Source organism: Leuresthes tenuis, unplaced genomic scaffold, assembly GCF_036924035.1.
Source record: "Leuresthes tenuis unplaced genomic scaffold, fLeuTen1.0.hap1 SCAF_9, whole genome shotgun sequence".
NCBI lineage: Eukaryota > Metazoa > Chordata > Actinopteri > Atheriniformes > Atherinopsidae > Leuresthes > Leuresthes tenuis.
The window spans coordinates 22,570,773-22,591,196 of record NW_027325363.1 but is presented as its reverse complement, the minus strand read 5'-3'; the positions used below and the strand labels follow the sequence as shown (position 1 = coordinate 22,591,196).

Sequence of the window (20,424 nt, the reverse complement as noted above, 5' to 3'; positions counted from 1 at the left end):
AGTTCTGAGGCTCAGTTTTTTAACATGGTGGGTAAATATGTAACCACAGATGCCTCAGACAATTCCACTTTAAAGGAGCTGAATTATCTGCTTTAAAACAAGAAAGAAAATGCTCCTGTAACAATTGAGCTCCATTTTTTATTTTCAAATGCACGACTGTGCCTTTAAACTTTGATTCGCTGGAGTTTGCGACTTCACTACATGCTCAGAAAGAATGTTTGCACTTCCACCCCAATGATTGACAGGATGCCACCTCCAACAGATCATATGAAGTAAAGTGAAAGTAAACAAGATGGGTTCACATTCCACATGTCCATGAATTTTTGTGTGACAGGTTGTTGATCAGCTCTTCTGCAACGTGACTTCAACAATTGTTTTTTTACATGGTGTGAATGACACCATGCAAAGTGGCATTTGAAGGGGACTGTGTGTCGGCTCCAATTGAAACTAATAGTTTTAAAAGTTCGCAGCTCAAACGGTCCCATCCCGGATTTTCCAGGAGACATAATTCACAAACTTTGTCTCAATAATGTAACCTTATTTTAATCCTGCTCACCGGCTTTGAAAGAAATACATGTGGGGCTGTGCTGCTTTGCACGGCCCTCTTATAGGACGCTTTTGAGGTGGATTGCTCTAGAGTCGGCAGTGTTATTCACTACTTTGAGTAAATGCCCACTAATGGTCAGAAAAGTTGAAATGCCATATCGAAAACCTCCCAGCGCCACTCCTAAGTAGGTGCAGCATTGCAGTTAGTGGTAGAATTGTACGTTTTTATCGCCTACAGAGGAGATACTCCCTCCAAAAACATTACAGTTTGTAGAGGGGACATTTTTTTGAGAAATTAATTGGTGCCTTTTTCAAGAGAACATTGGAAACTAACATGACTTCCTCTGAAAAACTGTGTCTTGTTTGAATGGAGAAACAAAAAAGTACTGAGAGGTTTAACAGCATGTGTGACGGCTCATTGTTTCACATTTCTCTCTTTATGGTCTAAATAAAACCTGATCTCATGGCAGAACATGAAACAGCTATGTTGGTCAACAGAAGAAAATATAGCAGTTTCACCTCTGAAAAAGGTTCAGAAATTCTTTACTCTGGTTTCAGCACACATCCACATCATGCTGTTTCTGTCCACATCTCACGCAAGAGGCCACTAGTTTGACAATCGTTCTGCAGTTTCTATTATTCTTAAACTTTCTTTCACTTTTTTTTTCATTCACCTCTGCTGCGCTCAGAATTCATGTACAAGGTTAGGTCTACAAGTTTCAAATTCACATTCATGGGTCCCCATTCCCGTCAGGTCCCCTGAATGTTGCCCTACAGAAATGTTGTCATCTCATGATTTCTAACCATGGATTGCAACACGACGACTGCTTTTGTTCACGTGGATGAATGCACCTATTACACATTTTCTGGTTAGACCGGGCCTCAAAAATCCCTCAGGTGTCACTTCACCTATTGAACATCCTGAAATAGCTTTCCTTGTAGCTATGCAACTGAAACAGCTGTTGGGGGAAAAAACACTTGTTTCTCAGGGCATTCAATTTCTGCCAGCAGCACTTTATCAAGCAGTTTCTCAGACATAGATTAGGCCTCATGCAAGACTAAAATGAAATTCAATAAACGTTGAAAAAAAAAGTAATCCTGGACTATAAAATTAATCCATGTTTAAGACCCTTTCAGTCTGCTTTCAGCCGTATCACAGTGGTCTCGTTATATGACGATACTTGCTGGTCCATGTTGGCTCTGTTTTTTTGCCACAGAGCATCTCAAAGAGAGAGCTTGGGGTTTCATCCAACCAGTCATTACTCACAGAAAACAAAGAAAGAGGCATATCTCATCTATTCTGTCTGTTTTTTACAGAAACAGCTATATTCTTGTGTAGCCGAACTGCAAAAAAAAACCTCACTTTATGTTATGTTACACTCGAAAAATGTCTGGGATTAGAACGTGTTTGGAGAGCTGTTCTCTGCTTTTATGGTTAATTTTCTTGTTATTTTATCCAAATTTTACACTCACAAATCAAATTGTGCAGGTAGTATAGGTATAGGTATTTAATCCTGTAGTTTTGGTACACTGCTTCATAGAATCCATGTCTCTTAACAGATTACTGAGTCTGAAACAACTGTCAGGTTGTAACTTTATTATTATTTTTTATTTTGCATTTTGTACAGATTTTGGTTTAAAAAAATTAATTTTTATGTTCATTCCCAATGTTATCCATCTACCCTCACCCCCATGCATGTATATCTTACTGCGAAAACATCAGTTGGCAACATTGCTTCGTTGGATATTTTAACACGCCAAAGCTCACATTTAGCACAAACAGTTTCTGCATGCTGTCTACGGCTTCACAAAAAGCCCTTAGAAGTGCCACAAAAGAGAACTGCAATATGATAGCCTTGTGATTAAAGAGCAGCCCTGAATACAGCAGGCAGAGAAAAGTGAACTTGGAAAGGTTCGCTGTCCCACAAGCCTCTGTGGAACCAAAGTGTAGAAAAACACATTCTAACTGGTTGAAATCTTTGGAGGAGTCTTTTATATCCAGCACCATCTGATGTGATTTTGCGAGTTTTGGCCTAATCTCAAACCCAATCTCAGAAATTCAAAGGTGTTAAACAGCATCGCTGATTGCAAACAGGAGAGGGTTAAATTGAACTTCGCCTAATCTTCCCGCACGACTTGAGAGGACAAATTTACTGGAATATCAGTCACAAGGAAGTGCATGACTCGGTTGACGTTTGGTATGTGGTAAGGTGACAGTATAAAAGTGTCTGAGCAGGAGGTTTTTCCACATACTACCTGACAACATGAAGCTCCAGCTGATCTCGATGCTGCTCCTGCTGCTGTGCAGCACTCAAGGTGAGGGATTGCTTGATTTTATTCGATTTTTGCTGTATATTTCAAAGCAAATCTCAAAATGAAGTACAATGTTGTGATATAGCCTTTATCATTTCCACCTATGAACCATTTCCTTGAGACACAGAGGAGTACTGGCACAGTACTGAAGGAGGTTAATGAGGTTTGATGGATTTTGTCTTCTTAACAGTGCTCACACTCAAATGCTTCACCTGTGAAGGTGAGGGTGACGAGATCTGTAAAACGGAGACAGATTGCCCATCTTCAGCCCAGTACTGCAAAACCACTCAGCGTGGTAGGTAGACCTTGCACTGCTGCATTCACCTCATTTTGCTTTCAATCGTGCGATGTTGCCTGATGTGTGTAGATAATGTGAGGCTGACGATAATATCACAGACCGACAGTTGAGTGATTTGGCATCGTGGCATTTGTTTTTTTCAACAGGTGATGAAATGTCTCGAACTTGTGAGGAGTTCTGCGCTGAAGACTACTTCACAACCTGCTGTGAAGAGGACCTGTGCTAGACCTGATGAGTCACTCTGCCTGAACTTTCACTTTTAAAATCAAAACCGAATGAAGAACCTTTTGAAGAGTATGTATCTTGAGCACGATGATTTGTTGTGTCATCAAAATTCAATGTCCTGTCCTTGATTTTGCTTCTGATTTGAATATGCTAATGTGAACTGAGAACTGTTGAGCCTCATTCACGATCCCACAGCCTTCTTAAACAGTGCAACACACCGGCTGCTGAAAGCAGGGCAACCACACACTGGCACTCTTAATCTCTTCCTGATGTCACTTAGTGGGTCAGCGCAACAGCCTGCTGCTATATGGGTCACTGCCTGTCGCTACTCTAATGTAAAGTTGGACTGTTTGTTCCTGTTTCAAACTCATTAAAGAGGAGAAGAAATTAAACTTTCAATTCATCTAATATTTTTCTGTCATGTGCTGCCTTTTGTGGGTTCATCATTGGTTTTATTTGACTAATGTGAAACTTTGCCTCTTTGAAGGCGACTTATTGAAATCTTTTGGATCATTTGCTGATGCTATGGTTCAATATTGGGATGAAAGGTTTCTGTTTTTGTTTTTCTTCGATTTGGGCTAATGGAGAGGATGTGAATGGATCAGTAGGAAGATGGTAAGAGACACAATCCTGCTCATGGTGTCATTTACAAATACCCCGCATGGACCCTTAAAAGCCTCTCTTGGCTTGATGATTTATTTTACATGCACACACGCACAAACAACTGTCCCACAAGCCATAGACCAAGCTGTGGTTCACACCTACAGCCTTTTGTCTAGCAGCATTCTCTATTCTTTCATTGTTTTTTTTGTTTAGTTTAGCAATGTCACACCCAGCTACTCCCAGCCATGTGATGTAGCGCAGAAGGCAGACCGGTTCCCAGAAACACAACACTGCAAAGCCCGTTTCATAGGGGAGATTAAGAAGAATTTTTGGTTTTCATTTCAACTTCAAAGGATGCATCTATAAATAAGTCGGGTAACTGGGCTGTTTTAAAGCGTCTTCTTTTGCTGACAGTGAGGTGGAAAGTCCGTGTTTTTTTAACGTCACGCACTGGCTCCCTTCTTAGCGTACGACACTGTTTATCATTTCGTCTCGAAAATGTAGGTCGTTTCTGTTAATCTCTCGAGCGGTTTCTTCTCTGCATTAAAAAAGGTCAGACATCAGAGGTGGCTGTGGTGGATTAAAAGATCATAACCTTCACACTTCATGTGAGGCCAGTCAGTGCACACATGTTGCACGTGGGACCTCTCAGAATAAAGAAATAAAGAAAGTTTTGCCACCAAAACTGTTTATTTTCATTACATTCATTTCCACTGTGCAGAGGAAATGCACAGGGCCAGGTTTTGAGAATAAATGGTAAACATCTCTTACCCACACAGGAAAGAACTGTGGCTTCGTAGGGGAAAACCGTGTGCGCCTTGCTCATTGTCTCTTGATTATTATAATGTTTCATAACTGATGGCAGAATGAGAGTTGTTATAGAGGAATTGTTCTGACGTAAGAGCTATTGTTTTCTTCTTTATAGGCTTTGTTACAGAAACACTGCTTATAACACAGCATCTATCAGGGTAAAACTGAAGCTTTCTCACAAAGAATGTATTTTAGTCCTTAAGTAAATTAGATTTTTAACCCTAAGCAGGTGATGTAATCCCAACCGGGCATTGACTAAAGCGTTTGCATAACATGCTGCGTGTTAGTGACTGAACATAACCCAGAAGTAAAAAAAACAGTTGTTGTATCCAGGTGTTAAACTTGTGTCTCATGGCTAAAAGTGAAAGAGTGCAGCAATAGAAATCACACCATCCATCTTCCCTCAATGCGCCATGAGAGAACTTTGTTGCTTATCGAAATAAGCACTCAAGAATAGCACTTACTCCGCTGTTGGAACACTCTTATGAGTCGTATTTCCCTCTTGGTGCCTGTAGGGCCAGTATTTTCAGCTGCCTTTATGTGATGCATGATTAAAAAAATGACTCTGGACTGAACAGAGCTGAACATGGTGCAAGATTTTCTCAGGAGCCTTGAAAAATGAAATCTTGCCTTCTAGTTAAACTCTTTGGGTTACAATGACCCAGATAACAAAATAAAGTACACGACTATCTTGACACAACTGCTTCGAGTTCAGACAAGAATTGGATCATAGCTGTATTTATGAGAGACATACTTAGGATTATCTTATAGTTTTTTCTAGTCTTCTATATATCTGATGCTTTTTTTCTATTTTAAGCAGTACAGCAGATATTAATCCCTTAAAAAATAATCTTTGATGATGCCATAAAAAAGCTCTCATAGCCCTCAGTGTGACTCTATCCCTCATTCAGTAAAAGGGGATCTGTGAAAAATGGTAATCTGGGCCAGTTTCATATCTCCACCTGCCAACGGATGACACTACCTGCTGTGTTTACTCTGACTCTGTTTACACTATGCTCTGATTCACACTACAGGAGTAATTAAGCCGTATATGTTTTGAAACAGAGAGCAGTAACATAAAAAGATTAAGCTTTATTATATCGCTTTTCATGTCCTCCTCAGAGCACATGCAAAACGATCCATCCCTCAAAGTTGTCGGCTCTATGGATGTTCTACGTGGAATTTACGGGATGTCTGACCCCTTATTGAGACTGTAGGTGCTGCTTTGCTGAGTCAAAGCAGACATCCACATCCATATCACCGATGGCTGATTTTGTTCATGATATATCTTATTATGCTTTTAAAAAACTCTTCTGACACCTAGATTTTTAGTAGAAGGGGACTTAAAATGTTATATGCAGTGTCCAGCAAAATTGCTCAACTACCATTTTGTAGGCAAATATATAGTAATGTGTCAGTCAGAGAGGCTTTTTTCTTTTATTTTGAGTTTGCATGTTCTCCCTGTGTATGCTCTGGCCCAGTGATGGACAGACAACCTGTCCAGGGTGTACCCCTCCTTTCACCCAATGGTGGCTGGGATATGCTCCAGCCCCCCCTGGGACCCTGAATTGGATTAAGCAGATGTAGAAAATGGATGGATGGATGTTTAAAGATTGATATTTACTTATACGTTTTTCTTGTGGATCTAGTATAGGGCATATTGGTAGTAATAATATAGTATATAAATGCTGAACAATATAAATAAAAGAAGAAAAATACATGAGAGAAGAAGAAAAAAAGCAAAACAACAGCACAATCTGTTGCCCCACCAGTGCTTGTTGTTATGAGTGAGTTCTGCCTCAGCTGATAGGGTAATGGTGGTCCATCTATTGGATTAGTGCAGGGATTTCACTGTGGTATTAATCTGTGAAGACAGCAGGCGACCCGGGCTGGGCTCACTCTGAGCTGTTGCGTCTGTCTGCCTCTGGCTGGCTGTCAGCAGGCTGTTTCTGCTCCCATCTGACGCTCAGAAGCACACGGGACACCTCTTTGCCAACATGAACCTTTTCTGCTTTTCACTGGTAAGGGATTCTCCGTTCTTTTTTGCATGTGTAGACCCTAAGAATATGTGTGCGACGAGCTGCTGAAGGGGAGAAAAAGAGGGGGTTTGCCACCAAGAATAGATTCCATTTGTAAATCACAGTCTGTGATATAAACCTTGTCTCGTGAAAAAAGTAGGATATGTACAAGATTTTTGTAATAGTGCGCCTCTAACTGAGCTGTACATGAACCTAAAGACATGCAACTGTCCATCCAGTGAGAACACAACCAGTACTTGTTTGCATTCACACTACTGAGCTTCAACAGATAGTCGGTAGTGTTGTTACAAGATAGATAGATAGATACTTTATTGATCCCGAAGGAAATTCAAGAGAAAGCATAAAGACAGAGTTGGTGATTGATGCCGGCATGTATTAAGTCGACGACAGGCAGGAACACACACACACGACTCTCAGACGTCCCTGTAGCTGTCATGCTTCACGTGGGCAGAAAGTTTGAATGGATAAAGGCACTTGCACTTATCCTCATCTCTGTTGGTGTAATTCCACCTTATGTGTGATGAGTTTCAATGGTTTTGAAGCATGTGGTTATACTGTATATATGACAGTAAAAGTGAAAGTGAAATAAATACACCACACATGCACCAATTTTGTGAAAATTCGAGCAGAACTAGTTATGCTATTACAGCTCAGATCACAATGTAATATAAAAATTTAATGTATAATAAGAAACCAACTACAAACGGCTGTGTTTCCAGTCCACTGATGTACAGAACAAGCAAACTGAAGAGAAGCTTTGGTTATTTGTTCCTAGAAGAATTCCAAACAAGCCAAACAAATTTTAATCCATTCTGAAATCTGCTCTGAAGAAATTCGATCCTTCTCCACATCCGTCGTTGACAAGCAATTTTAAAAAGAGCTTTGAAGCATCATATTCAGTTATTCATTTCAAATCCTCACGATTTGTTTTTTTTTTTTTTGAAATCCTAGCTTGCGTGTCTATGAACAGTTTTATGCATGTTATGGATTATTTAAACCCGAAAACAGGCGTGTGTGTGTGTGTGCGCGTGTGTTGGTGTGTGTGGTCATCATAGTACTCAGATTTAATCTGCCATCAATGGCATAACATGCCAGCACTGGGCCCCAAAGCAACAATGCATGTTTCACAATGTTTCATTTTATATTCTTTTCATCTTTGTGGATTTTGTAAAGCAGTTATACTCGTGTCCGGAATTTCCATTACCCCAGTTTTCCATTGTGAGCATATTTTGAAACTCAGATCATCCAAATTTTACGTGTGTATGAGTCAAACTGTCCTCAGACTGTATAGCTATTCACATGGTGAATGAACGACGTTGTTCGCTGAAGGTCAGTGGAGTTGGTTCACTTCTTTCTTCTTCTGAGATTTTCTGATATAATAGGGCAACATGAGTTGAATTGTTAACTAATGGAATTTGTTTATGAATCACACTTTCTGCCCAATGTCCCCCCCTCTGACTGCTGAATGTCTTTCTGTCTGTGTGCCTGGCATCAGGAGGGGTCTATGGACAGCCTGTATGAGGCGGTGCAGAGCTCCGGGGATGGCCCACCGCCGCCCATCCCCAGCCGCTCATCCAGCCGTTCCTGCAGCCGCTCCTGCAGCCCAGCGCTCCTGCTGGATGACAACACAAAGTGGCGAGGCTCTGGAAGATCTATATCCTTGGTGAGTATGACTCCATCATAGGAATCTCAATCTCAGCCATGCAGACAATTATGACAGCGTCGTGCAGGGTCTCTTTAAGGGATTGGCATTTGTAAACGCCCACATACCAGACTGTTCAGACTAAATAAAGCTGATTATGAAATGATGAATAGATCTGCCTGACAGATGCTCCTGACGCTGGATTTTTCCAAATGTTTAATTCAAGCTTGTTGAGTGAATTGGCAATTTATTCAGAAAATCCACTTGTACTGACCACAAAGTTGCCTGATGTGTACTGACTATTAGAAATTCAAGCGCTTTGTTTTTCTCCAGGAGATGCCACAGATACATGGGACCAACTTGAATAAGAAGAAAAGAAGGTGAGCTCATCAGAACGTTACGGAATTCACGGGCATGTTTGCACTGTACAAGAAGCACCAAATCTTATTGTTATCACCTCTGAAGTAAAATATAAATCTATTCTTTATCATTCATTTTATTCCATCATATACAGACAAAGAATTCAATAAAAAAAAGCTGTAATCCTGCCAAAAATTCAAGCACCGTCCATCAAATCTATACTGAGTCCTTCCTTCTGTTCCATTTGTTGGATGTGCATACAGACCAGTGCTAAAGGCTGCTCTGCCAGAGAAAGAGTCATCTCACAGAGTAGTAACATGGCTTGACAGGCTCCCTGTTCATTTTCACTGGGCTGTTTATTTTCACAAAGCAAAACAGATAGCAGGGCTCCGCTCCTCGATTTATCTTCAGTTCATTTTCTCTGTTTGATACACATGTACATTGCTCTGCTTTTCAAGATCCCAGTTGCTTCAACACCTTTTCTTCGTTTACTTTGGAGGACACTAAACTATTGCTGCACTCTTGTTTCTGAAAAAAAATAGAAAAAAGGAATCAACAGCATGGGCCGTGGTACATCTAAACAGCACGAGTCTGCTCTCCCATGATGACATCAAACCACATGCTCTATGTGCTCTACAGCAGAAAATCGTGTAATTGCAAAAGCGTGATAAACTGTGTCTTTGACTTTCAGAACCCATATATCCAAATCTGCATCAGATAATGAAACACTAGGTGAGTACAAAGAGCTTTACTCAGTTTTAGCAGCATTGATTTAAATACATGTTTGACTGTAACTTTGTATAAGTTCCAAAACACTGAGTACAACTGTGAGATACTACAGAATCTACAGTTCTGAAGCTGCTCACAAATGACTCATGACTTTTGAATAGATTAAAACTCTACTAGCAGCCTGGTAACCTTGGCTGCCTGCAGATAAGTCAGGCTGATGTGACTCTGTGGCCTCCGTTGACCTGAACTTTTACCCTCCCCCCCTGACCAGATAACCCCGGCCGTAATGCTGCAGTGTGGCAACCTGCCAGGAGCCAAGAAGATTTAGCCCACATCACCAACAATCACAATGAAGGTAAAAAGGACAGAAATGGGTTAAGCCCATCTGAACTATTGGCCAGTGTCTATTTGGACTCTGAATGATGTCTGATTAATTGGGTTTTCTTTCTGAGACTAATGGGGAGAAAAATGCATGGTTTATTCCCAGAGTTACTTTGTAATGTAACAAATCAGTTTAAAAAGACAGAGGAGTTCTAATATTTACACTGACTCACATTTGTGTTTCTCTGATATTGTGGTATCTCGCTTATCCAGCAGAGTAAATATATTTTGTCCTTGTAGAGGCGCGGAAGACTAAGCACAGGACAGAAACAAAGGGAGGCAAAGGAGCCCATCCCTCTGGCACAAAGAAAAAGGAGAAACCATCATTGAACCAGGTGAGAGGAAAAGATTTCATTATTGTTGACTCAGCCTGAATCTCTCATTCAAACTCTCAGTCAAGAGGCGCTTTGCAAACAGGTTCCAGTCGTGCCAAATTATTGCAAGCTTATGTTACATTTGAACAGCAATTTCACTTCTAATTTAAAGAGTAGTAGTTGTGATCATCAGTATGTGCTTTGGTTTATAAGTCTGCAACCATAGGTAGACAGCTCAAAAAGCAACTAAACTGACTGAATGAGCTGAAGGGACACTTTTGTCAGTTATGCTGTATATTCTTTTTTTTAAAGTGATTAATTCCCAACTGATGGTGGAGCAGCACCTTATGTATTTGGGATCATGTGTGAAACTGAAGTTTTATGTATATTGCATGCCAGGCCATTTTGCATTCACAGGAGTTTCAAGATCCCCAGCTGTTTGTAACATCTGACCATCTGTTGGCCTGAATGGTTCATTCTAGAAAATGCTAATTTGGCTTAATGTTCCAAAGAAGAGCAATGGTTGTCTCTCTGTATTGAATGTCCATCGTAAGTGAGAGAGATCTGAGCGTGTGTGTTTGGGGTTGTTTAAAGGCCCCATGGCAGGTCTCCCTGTGCCCAGCCTGTTTAATGCCCATCATAGTGAGAAGCAAACAAAGTTAAGCTTGCCAGCTCAGGATTAGCAGTTTTGAGTGGTTAACCATGAGGTTATAGCAGTAGCAATAGCGGCTCTGTGTTGCCCTTAATTGTAAAAGCAATCCTATAAGCTAAATGCTAACACCAACATGCTATCACTGTCACAGTAGTACAATATGATCATCATCAATTAACATAATGTTTACCATGTTAAAATCTTATTAGCATGTAGCGACAGCAGCTGCTACACTGTAAAAGTAGTGCTTTGAGCTGAAGGCTAACATCAAAATGTTCAAATTCTCAATCAGTTACTTTATATCTATAAGAAGTTATGATGGTTATGTGGTTACACGCTAATATTTGCTAACTGATAAACAGTAAATGCTCCATGTCCACAAACATAGTGGCGCATTAAAGTCAGGGCATGATTAGGTTAAATCTCTGGACACAAGAAATATGTCATAAAAGACTGACAGTAAGCCATGCACGAGTTTATGACTTCCAGTATTTAAGTCTGGTGCAAAGTAGCAAACAGACTAAACATCAGACAGACTGCATTATTTCATGGCTAGGAACTGAATTGTGTAACAAAAAAGTGGGAGAGAAGAAGAAAAACTTGAGGAGTGGTGTCACAGTAAAAAAAAAGGGGTATTGAAGTATCTTAAAAGGGCTCTTGTTTTTTGTCTTTGTAGAGTGTCCATACCTCTGCTGTCAAAAGAAACCAAAAATCCGGAAAGAAATCTGCTGGAAAGAATGGGAAAGATGGGTCAAAGAAAAGTCACAACTCCAAAGGTAAGACAGCTTTCCACAGCAACGTTGTTAAAGGATGTCGTTTCTCTGCTGCATAGATTGAACTGCACCCTATGGCATATCCTGAATCGTATGACTCATTTTCTGTAGGACTTACTGTAGCAAACCAGCTGCATGCAGTGGTCTTGACTTCATAACATTTCAATTATTGCGACATCTTCGATGTGTCAGTTCTTCAGTCTGACGGGGGCCACTTTAAAGCACATAACATCTGACTGAAGGAGTCATAAAAGAAAGAGAGGGGCAAAAGGGACTGACAACTGTTTCACTTTTCCTCCTTCTCTATTTTCGATACCGGTTCATGTTGTAGACTTATGTCTTACAGTTTCTCCTTCAAGGCCATTTTCACTTACCTTTTTTTTGTGTGAATTACTGCATACTTTTCAGAAATCAATCATTCGGTTGACGTATCAGTTGCATTTTGAATTGATTTCTCCACTCAAACGTCACTTTTCGTTGAGATTCCTTCTCTCTGCTTTCTCTTTCAGTGTGCCCTCCACCAGGCACAATGAGCCCACCCTTGGGACCCCCCTATTTGGATGTCCCATACCCATCTAAGTCAGACAGGAGGCTTTACCTTGGCAAATCCTCCACCCTCCCAGCTCAGGAGAACACAACCCCGGGCCGCTGTGCCGAAATGGTCAACTTACCCGGTGGAGCAACGCCCACTCACCAACAGCGCTGGAGCAACCCAGGTGAGAGTAGCCCTGCATGGGGGACCATCCAGCACACTTGCCGCCGCCCACTCACAGAGTACCGAGTGTACTCCCATGAATTCAGCACACTGCCTGGGAAGGAGTGGGACGGAAGGCAGCAGCCGGAGATGACCCAGAGCGACAGCTTGAAACGGGACCGTAAACCTCAAATTCCCCCAAATGTGCCCCGATCTATCACTGAAGTGGATCTGTCAGAGCCCAATGTAAGTCTCTGCTGTCATAGGATTTATTCATCAACTCACTTATTTTGCAATTATTGTCACACCTGAATTTGGAACCAACCAGATACCCACCTCATGGTACAGTGTGATCTGTGCATCTACAGATCATACAGCAGCTGCTAAGGTATTTTTCACGTTACTGCAGTCAAACAAAGAAAACATACATATGTGTTAAGATAGCAACACAAAGAATGCTGACATTACCACATACTAGTTTTAGCTGAAATTTGAAAAGCAAGGACTTTGGGAAGTGAGGACTGTAGATTATATCTTACGTTTAGTGACCAAACAACAGTCCAGGCTGACATGGGAGGGCATTGCTTCCGCAAGCGCTCGGCATCTCTCATCTTTTGAGAGGTGACACGTGCAGCGTGTGGCATGTGCCACACAAAGCAGTTGTCAAAGCCTAATGTGATAGGGAAAAAACAGTCCAAGATGAAAAGGAGATTACGAAATCCACATGGAGCTGCAGTCCCACTGATTCTTATAGATACAGTTATTGAGCAGGGTATAAAGCCTGTAGCCTGTAGCCAGAGCTATTTTAGAAGACATTTGAGTTTCTCTAAAGCCCCCTATTGAAGAAAATAATTCTATAACTAGCAAGTGGCTTTCTGACATGGGAGAAACCTCCTTTTTCACTCACTCACTGAGATGAACAAATGATTCCCAAGGGAGACAGGAGCCTCTGAAGTCACAGATTAGAAACCTTAATCTGGATAGAAAGGAGTTTATGGTTGATTGGAGGCTGCAGGATTAAGCAGTGTTTTTTTCAGTAGAATTTCCTTTTGTGCAAGTGACCAAATGAAATGAGTCTCCATGTAAACACAGCAGCAAATCCCAGCACGTCGGCATCAGAGCGATTACTGGCAGTGACATGGGATCTAATTGAGGGTAAAAACAGCGTCTCAGATTCACGCTGAAGAACATCACATTGCAAAAAAAAGCCGGATGAGGGTTTTTTTTTTTTTTTTTTTGACTGGTATTGACAACGAAAACAAGCAATTGACTTTTTTATGCTCTCTCAAATGGAAAAGGAAATACATTTACCTCAATATTGAGAGGAGAGATCAACCGGAAAGAGTTTCAACACAACAAAGTTGCCATTTTCAGCTGTTCCTCTGTCATAAATGAACACTTCCTCAAAAGTATTCACCCCACATTAAGAAACAAAGAATTCCTGCAGCACCATTTACCATAACTCAAGTTCCCCATTCATGATGAAGGGAAATTTTGAGGGAGAATTAATTAAATTTTTATCACAGCATTACATGTTTTCCAACTTATTTTCATCCCTGAAAACTAATCAAAACAGCTTGTCCTTTGAGGTTTTTCAGGCATGTGAAGTAATCACATTATAACCTACGTGACTTATTGTAGCGGTTATATGACTGAGTTATTCATAGTGACAATACAGCCCAGCTCTGTGTGTCAAAGCAAACCAACACCAGTGGCAGATGTGACATAAGCTCATCTTCTCAGGTTCTATTGTCAAGAGCAAACTCCGCAATTAGAAAAAACCTAAATGCGATCATTCCTAGAAGTGGTTTGTCAGTGTGTTTCAATGAGAAGGCTGCAAAGTGCTCACTCAAGCATTTGTATTTTTCCCTTTTGAAGCGATACTGCAATGACAGGCACATTGTCAATTGCCTCACATCCTGTGTTTTGTAAGGAAGTGGGCCAGTCAACCCGTAGACAGGCAGTCATTGTGTTAGTTAACACTTCAGTGTCAGAGGAGTGGGGTAAAGAAGAGTAAAGAGCAGGGACTGAGATCAGAGCAATATCCTGAAAAGAGTAGAAAATGTTGCACAGGACCGCATCCAATGTGTCAGACAAGGCAAAGAGCAACAAGCCGAAGGTAGGTGAGACAATGAAGAACACCCAATATGCTGACTGTGATATTATGTTGGAAGATCATTTTGCCTTTGACGCTGAAAAAATTATAAACATGGCTGTTCTCAATATAATATGTGCTCTCAAAGAACAAGACCGCATTGTCATTGATTTTCAAAGCGTGTTAAAGTACACTTCAACAGAGACTTCTTATCTTGCTTTGAGACAAACAGAAGAAAAAGGTGTGCTTTCCGAGAAACTTTTCACAATGTAAAACAGCAAAACAAGAAGAATTAAGAACTGAAAGAATTGAAAACTGAACTAAAATGGCTCTGAAATGTATTGTATTCTGCTGATGCTGTAATATGTGGCAGTGCAGCAGAAAGTGGACCTGTAAATGAAAGTAGGGGCTGCTGCATTAACTCAATCGGCAGTGGGCTGTCTAGGAGTATGCAGCCCATATTTAACCAGGATTTCCAGGGATTATTCATTTATATAATTATTTTTGGTGCTTTGCTGAGGGGATGATGGAGGTTTGGGAGAGATTATGATGACTTTTAGTTTTATGAAAAATGGGTGAGCCGCGGTCAAGCAACTGTGGGCGCTTGCCAGCAGTGCAGTGAGGGTACAGTAGTTCTATGGATGTCTTTCTCTTAGAAATGTTTAGATGTGCCACGGAAATATACTTGTTCCTGCTGATGCTGAGTACTACAACATAGGTGGACCGACAGTCTTCATATGGCACAAACTCTTTTTAAAAAAAAAAAAAAACCTTTAGGAACATTAGGAATTGATGTATGTATCTGCAGCTTGTGCTTGTCTTTATGGCTTTAATTAGGAAAAAAGACGCTCAAGAACCCTCAAGAGCTCAAGAAGATTTTAGAAAGTCGAGGCAAAGACAGACAAAAAGTCAAAGCTATTATGCTATGCTCACATTTATGACAACTTTTGTCTATTGCAGCGCTCCACGAGCTTCGGAAGGTTCGAGGGCCTCAGGCATCACTCATCACAGGCAAAACCAGAGGAAAATGGAACAACTGTGGTGTGTGGATGCATTTGATTTTCCTTTCTTTTGGTGCACAGTTGCAGTAAACAATAGCAGTTAATGATAAGTAACTAATACAAGTTGTGTATGGAAGGAAATCCAAATTGTTTGGGCTTAATGTGCTGAAGTGGGAGCTCTGTTCTTAAATGTCGCCGTTCTGTTCTCAGCTCAGGGAAGAATGTGACAGCCCAGACCCACACAAATCAGCTGGGCTCGGAAAGAAGATGAAAGAGATTTCACTGACCATGCGAAGAAAAATGGGCAAAAAACACGCCAAGGCTTTCTCAGAAGAGACAGTAAGTTATTTTCACACTGCCTTCCTTATCAACTCCCTCCTGAGTCTTGTTCATTGATCGCAAATAAATGACTGCATCTGTCACTCAGCCGTGTCAGCCTCACTTACTGCAAACTTCTGCTGTTTTTCTCAAGAGTCTTATCACATATCTTCTCATTTAAACCCACATCCTCAAATGTGACGTAGTTGCTGGCAATATTTAAATGACAGGTCTGACCTACACAGAAAAAAGAGTCTTGCAGTTTTTTCTTTTACCGAAACACAGATTGGTAGCTAAGATAACGTGTTTCAGAAGCGCTGGTACTTTTCTCTGTTTTAGTCATCTTTTCATCTTACTTCCATTTGAGCTTGCCTGCAGTTGCCCTTCTGCTTCTCAGTTATAGCTGTTCTTCTTTCAGGGTGATGACACAGACAAAGACCCAGAAGCTGAGACAGAAAGTGGTCCACCGGCCGAGAAAAATCCTTCAAAGACAAGCAACTCCTTGGAGAGTCTCTGCAGCGGCCAGAGCTCCTCTAGTGAGTGTCTGCACTCAAGTGCATACATAGCTTGATGCAATTAGGTCACCAGAACTGTGTAACCCTACCGTTGTGCTGCGTTTCTGGGTTCAGGTGGCGTGACCAGTGAGTCCAACGGCTCTGGTCAGAGGGACAGTCTGAGGCTGGAGGAGGACGGCTCCTACCAGGGGCAGTTTTGCGGCAGGGCTCGGGTCCACACAGATTTTGTTCCCAGTCCATATGACACAGACTCCCTCAAACTGAAGGTAACTTCCTATGTTGCAGGTGGGGTGTTGAATTACAACAGAACTGTCTCACCTAAGAACAGCAGCAGAAATAAACATTTCATCAGAAAACCCACTTTTTTTTAAAAAGACGAGGAGATGTCGAGGAGATATGAAGAAATACGGATTTTGCTATAAAATGAATTCCAGTCAATAAATCAATTACTTGTATCCTTCTTTTTGAGGTTGGAGACATCATCAACATCATCAGTAAGCCTCCAATGGGCATCTGGACGGGGATGCTCAACAACAAAGTGGGCAACTTCAAGTTCATCTATGTGGATGTTTTGGTGGAGAAAGAGGAAGAAGAAGAAGAAGAAGAGGCTCCCAAGATCAGACAACAGAAGCTGTGCAAAAGACCTCGACCTAAAACACTTTTGGAGTTACTGGAGCGCTTGAATCTGGAGGTGAGGACAGGACGTGACTATTTAGTGGGAAATCAAAGTCTGAAAACGTCTGTCGGGCTCCACTTCACGTGCCTTTACATTTTTGTCTCAAGTTTTAAGATGCCTGATGTCTTTGAACCCATTTAGACACTTGATCAGACTGATGAATGAATAATTTGGTTTCAGGAGTACGCCTCTGCCCTGCTGCTGAATGGCTACCAGACCGTGGAGGACCTGCTGCACCTGCAGGAGAAACACCTGATAGAGCTGAACGTCAAAGATCCTGAACACAGACTCAGACTGCTTGCTGCTGCTGAATGCCGCTACACAGAAGGTCAGGAGCATCCCAAGGAGTCCCTCATTTAACGTTAACCATCAACAGTAAAAAAAAAAAAAGAAAGTCAAAGACCAGGAATTAGTAACCTCAATAAAATCAGCCATTTTTTTAGATCTCTCTTGTAAAATAAGCTCTGAGACCCTCAAATGACCCTCAGATCTGTCATTTGCGGTAGTAACTGGCTCACGCCTTCTTTCCACATATGTGTGAATTCGTATGCTGGTCAGCCAAAAGCCCATCCATTACCATGGGAATCCCCTAAACTCTAACTCCAACTTTGGACAATCTCTTTCCGTGATTTTTGGACAAAATGAGCAAAGTACCAAACAGGCCAACAAACTACTGGCTTGAAAGTCAAACTGATCACTATGTTCTGAGCTCGCTTCAGTGAAAACTTCACAGTAGTTTTTCGTCAGCATTGGTATTGAAATGATGGGAAGCTTTGTAACGTACGGAATGAATGCATAGGGTTCTTTGAACAAATTTCACAAATATACCAGGCAGATTGACCTCTTTTAACTTACCTCCACCCATTTTTTTTCCCATGCACCACCTAAAACTGATTGGGGAAACTGCAAAAAATGTGCCTTTCCTATTTCTTTGTGCAGTTTTAGTCGATCCAAAAAGAAAAGCATTGTCTGGTGAACAGTGAGGGGCAAAGTCTGAATATCAGCTGGACCTTTGGTCTGAATAAGCATGTATGAGGAAACAAGACGTTACTTTGCTTTAGAACAGTATTCGTTGTTTTTTTTTCTCTCATTGCTGGCTTCAGTTTCCTTTTAGGTTTAAATCCACTGTTATTACCTCCCAGCCACTCACCATAAACAACACAAAACAAATGGGCTAAGACTCCATGACTCAAGTCACAGATTTATGGATTTTTGTTTCAAACCTGTTGGTTCTGTGTTTTTTCTGTGCCCAATCACAGCCGTTTAAAACAGAATATCACACAGCAAACAGTAGCAAACCTGCTCATTGGCTTGACAATCCTGATTTAGCCTTGCCCTAAATAACAGCCGATTTGACTCCAAATGGGAGCTTAATTTACAAAATCAACATCATGCTCTCTTGTGACTCTGGTGGTTAGAACATTAAAGAAAAATATGTTCTTTAAGGTCGTCAAACCAGTGAATAGATTAGTCATTTCTTGGAGACTATATGAACTGACTTCTTTTTACAACTGTAGAAGTCGCCCCCTGCTGATCATTAGGTAGAATGCAGGCTTAAGGAGCGAAGTAGTTTAATCACATTTCACTGCAACACCTGTGACCGACATTGGCTTATTATTCTCAAAGCCATGAACAACGTTGATAACTTTGATAAAGAACAGCAACTTAAAGATCTTAAGTAAAATGTAATTCACTGGTATTTGTATTTCATCACTGGCCAATTCATTTCTGCAGAAGACTGAAAATGTTTAAAAAGCAGGTGACAACAGAGACCTTAGTGTCACTCTGCATCCTGTGAGATCAGGAGTTTCCTGTTACTCAGATAGAAAGTGCTTAGCGGACCAGAAGGCGTTCCTGTAATCTGATGTCTTTAACCAGAAGACTGATTATCGCACAGCCTGCACAAAACTACCCCCCAGCGTATATAAAAGTGTATTTTGTGTGTCTGTTTGAGCTGTACTCAGTGCAACTGGGGCAGACATGCACAAATCAGATGTCATCGCAGTCTCTCTGTTTGGGTGACAGTGCAGCTAAACAGATGGCAGTGACTTCAGCTTGTTGACACTCATGAGAGCCAGTAATTTAATCAAGCTGCACTCCATTAGGTTAATGCATCGGTTAGGAGGATTAGCCGCTTCTGACAAATGAAAGAACAGTGGAATACTGTGACTGTTTGCTGTGGAAAATAAACATCTCTAAAAGAGGGTGACGTATTGCTGGGTCATAGCTGAACCAGATCATTTTGTATTTGGGTCATTTGCTCACACTTTCAGCTCCATCATTTTTGAAAGGAACGTCTAAAACTGAAATCAGACCACAGTGCTGTTGTCATCATAGCAACAGATCAAATGAAATCTTGTAGAGCGTCAGCTCTACACTTCTAAACTGACCAAATTCCATTTGGTTTGTGGCTGCAGGTGAAGATGCGAAGGACACAGAGGAGCACAAATCCACCCAGAATCTACAGGAAGAAGACAGCGACTGTCCCAGAGACTCGGGCTGCTTCATCCCATCTGAGTGCTCAGATAGCAAGGAGGACACAGAGCAAGTCACAGATGTGGTGGATTCGTGAAGCTCTCATTTCTCAGATGGATGAGATGACATTCGAAAATTCAGAGCAGCACATTTTTCCTTTGACTCTGGTGAAGTTTTTTGAAGAAAAAAAGAAATCTCTTTGTCTTCTCAAGAAATGTTTTGTTTGCACCCCTTGTTCCGCATACGGGTTCACCTAATGTAGCAGCTTTTTATAAGTGCGATTTGTAAAGGAAGACAAGGCAACCAGATTCTAAATACCATCTTTTTTGTCGCATTATAAGGTTTTGAGTTCTGATCATGAGAGGGTATTTTAGTTGAAAATGCTGAAAAGGGTACATTTCATTGCTTAAGCCTCAGTTGTATTTATTGCACTTCAAATCCTTTAATGTTTTTGCATACTGTTAAGCCTTTATTTATCACCGCTGCATCGTTTCTTTTTAGTTTTTTTTCTTTGCATTTTCCATCACATCCACTCACAGTTCAAACTTCAACAAAGCTCCATTTTTCTTTCCTATACATGAATAGATACTGGTGAAGGGATGTTTTGGAATGCTATCATCTGGATTCTGGGTTACATCTTATACTGTACAGATTGACAAATGTCTGATTACCTGAACACGAACTTCAATGACTTTGTGCAAGGGCGTAGGAATAAGTTTAACCTTGGGGGGGACACCTATTGGAAACCGTATTGGGGGGGTTGGGGGGGTGGGGTGGGTGGTGTTAGGGTTCCTAGCCTCTGTGTGTGCGTGTGTATGTGTGCATGTAAGCCTGTATGTCAATGTGAAAGCCAATATTTATCTGTTTTCACAACCTTTTGTACATAAAACTAATAAAATACAGTTAAATATCTTTATATTTCATGTGTATATATAGTTTTTTTCACATGCCACGTCTACTATATG

At 41.0% G+C, this 20,424-nt stretch overlaps 5 protein-coding genes across 6 annotated transcripts in view; 3 read left to right on the top strand and 2 right to left on the bottom strand.

The window, feature by feature from the left end:
- Positions 1–20,424, bottom strand: part of LOC140314580 (beta-galactosidase-1-like protein 2) — a 363,608-nt gene that overhangs the window by 11,649 nt on the left and 331,535 nt on the right. The gene's annotated exons all lie outside the window — the stretch shown is intronic.
- The window catches only part of gdpd5b (glycerophosphodiester phosphodiesterase domain containing 5b), a 112,262-nt gene that overhangs the window by 45,817 nt on the left and 46,021 nt on the right, over positions 1–20,424 (bottom strand). The gene's annotated exons all lie outside the window — the stretch shown is intronic.
- LOC140314578 (lymphocyte antigen 6D) lies at positions 2,758–3,774 on the top strand. Its single transcript, XM_072392871.1, has 3 exons — positions 2,758–2,862; positions 3,050–3,154; positions 3,304–3,774. The coding sequence occupies exons 1-3, from the start codon at positions 2,811–2,813 to the stop codon at positions 3,381–3,383; spliced, it is 237 nt and encodes a 78-aa protein (XP_072248972.1). The 5' UTR covers positions 2,758–2,810; the 3' UTR covers positions 3,384–3,774.
- On the top strand, positions 8,134–13,532 carry LOC140313647 (uncharacterized). Its single transcript, XM_072391645.1, has 10 exons — positions 8,134–8,163; positions 8,330–8,497; positions 8,810–8,856; positions 9,528–9,568; positions 9,837–9,920; positions 10,187–10,281; positions 11,589–11,688; positions 12,195–12,625; positions 12,748–12,767; positions 13,472–13,532. Exons 1-10 carry the CDS (start codon positions 8,134–8,136, stop codon positions 13,530–13,532), a joined length of 1,077 nt encoding a protein of 358 aa, XP_072247746.1.
- On the top strand, positions 14,316–20,201 carry LOC140314577 (SAM domain-containing protein SAMSN-1-like). The gene is made up of 8 exons (XM_072392870.1): positions 14,316–14,498; positions 15,435–15,515; positions 15,686–15,814; positions 16,212–16,329; positions 16,423–16,574; positions 16,778–16,999; positions 17,165–17,312; positions 19,402–20,201. Exons 1-8 carry the CDS (start codon positions 14,442–14,444, stop codon positions 19,554–19,556), a joined length of 1,062 nt encoding a protein of 353 aa, XP_072248971.1. The 5' UTR covers positions 14,316–14,441; the 3' UTR covers positions 19,557–20,201.

Bases quoted from the DNA above. Each gene is read 5' to 3' on its own strand.
- LOC140313647 (XM_072391645.1), top strand. From the start codon at position 8,134: ATGGTGAATGAACGACGTTGTTCGCTGAAG. The intron at 9,921-10,186 runs GTAAAAAGGACA...TTGTCCTTGTAG, and splicing joins CACCAACAATCACAATGAAG to AGGCGCGGAAGACTAAGCAC. The intron at 12,626-12,747 runs GTAAGTCTCTGC...GTGCATCTACAG, and splicing joins TGGATCTGTCAGAGCCCAAT to ATCATACAGCAGCTGCTAAG.
- LOC140314578 (XM_072392871.1), top strand. From the start codon at position 2,811: ATGAAGCTCCAGCTGATCTCGATGCTGCTCCTGCTGCTGTGCAGCACT. The intron at 2,863-3,049 runs GTGAGGGATTGC...TCTTCTTAACAG, and splicing joins GCTGCTGTGCAGCACTCAAG to TGCTCACACTCAAATGCTTC. The intron at 3,155-3,303 runs GTAGGTAGACCT...TTTTTTCAACAG, and splicing joins CTGCAAAACCACTCAGCGTG to GTGATGAAATGTCTCGAACT.
- LOC140314577 (XM_072392870.1), top strand. From the start codon at position 14,442: ATGTTGCACAGGACCGCATCCAATGTGTCAGACAAGGCAAAGAGCAAC. The intron at 15,516-15,685 runs GTGTGTGGATGC...TTCTGTTCTCAG, and splicing joins AGGAAAATGGAACAACTGTG to CTCAGGGAAGAATGTGACAG. The intron at 15,815-16,211 runs GTAAGTTATTTT...TTCTTCTTTCAG, and splicing joins AGGCTTTCTCAGAAGAGACA to GGTGATGACACAGACAAAGA.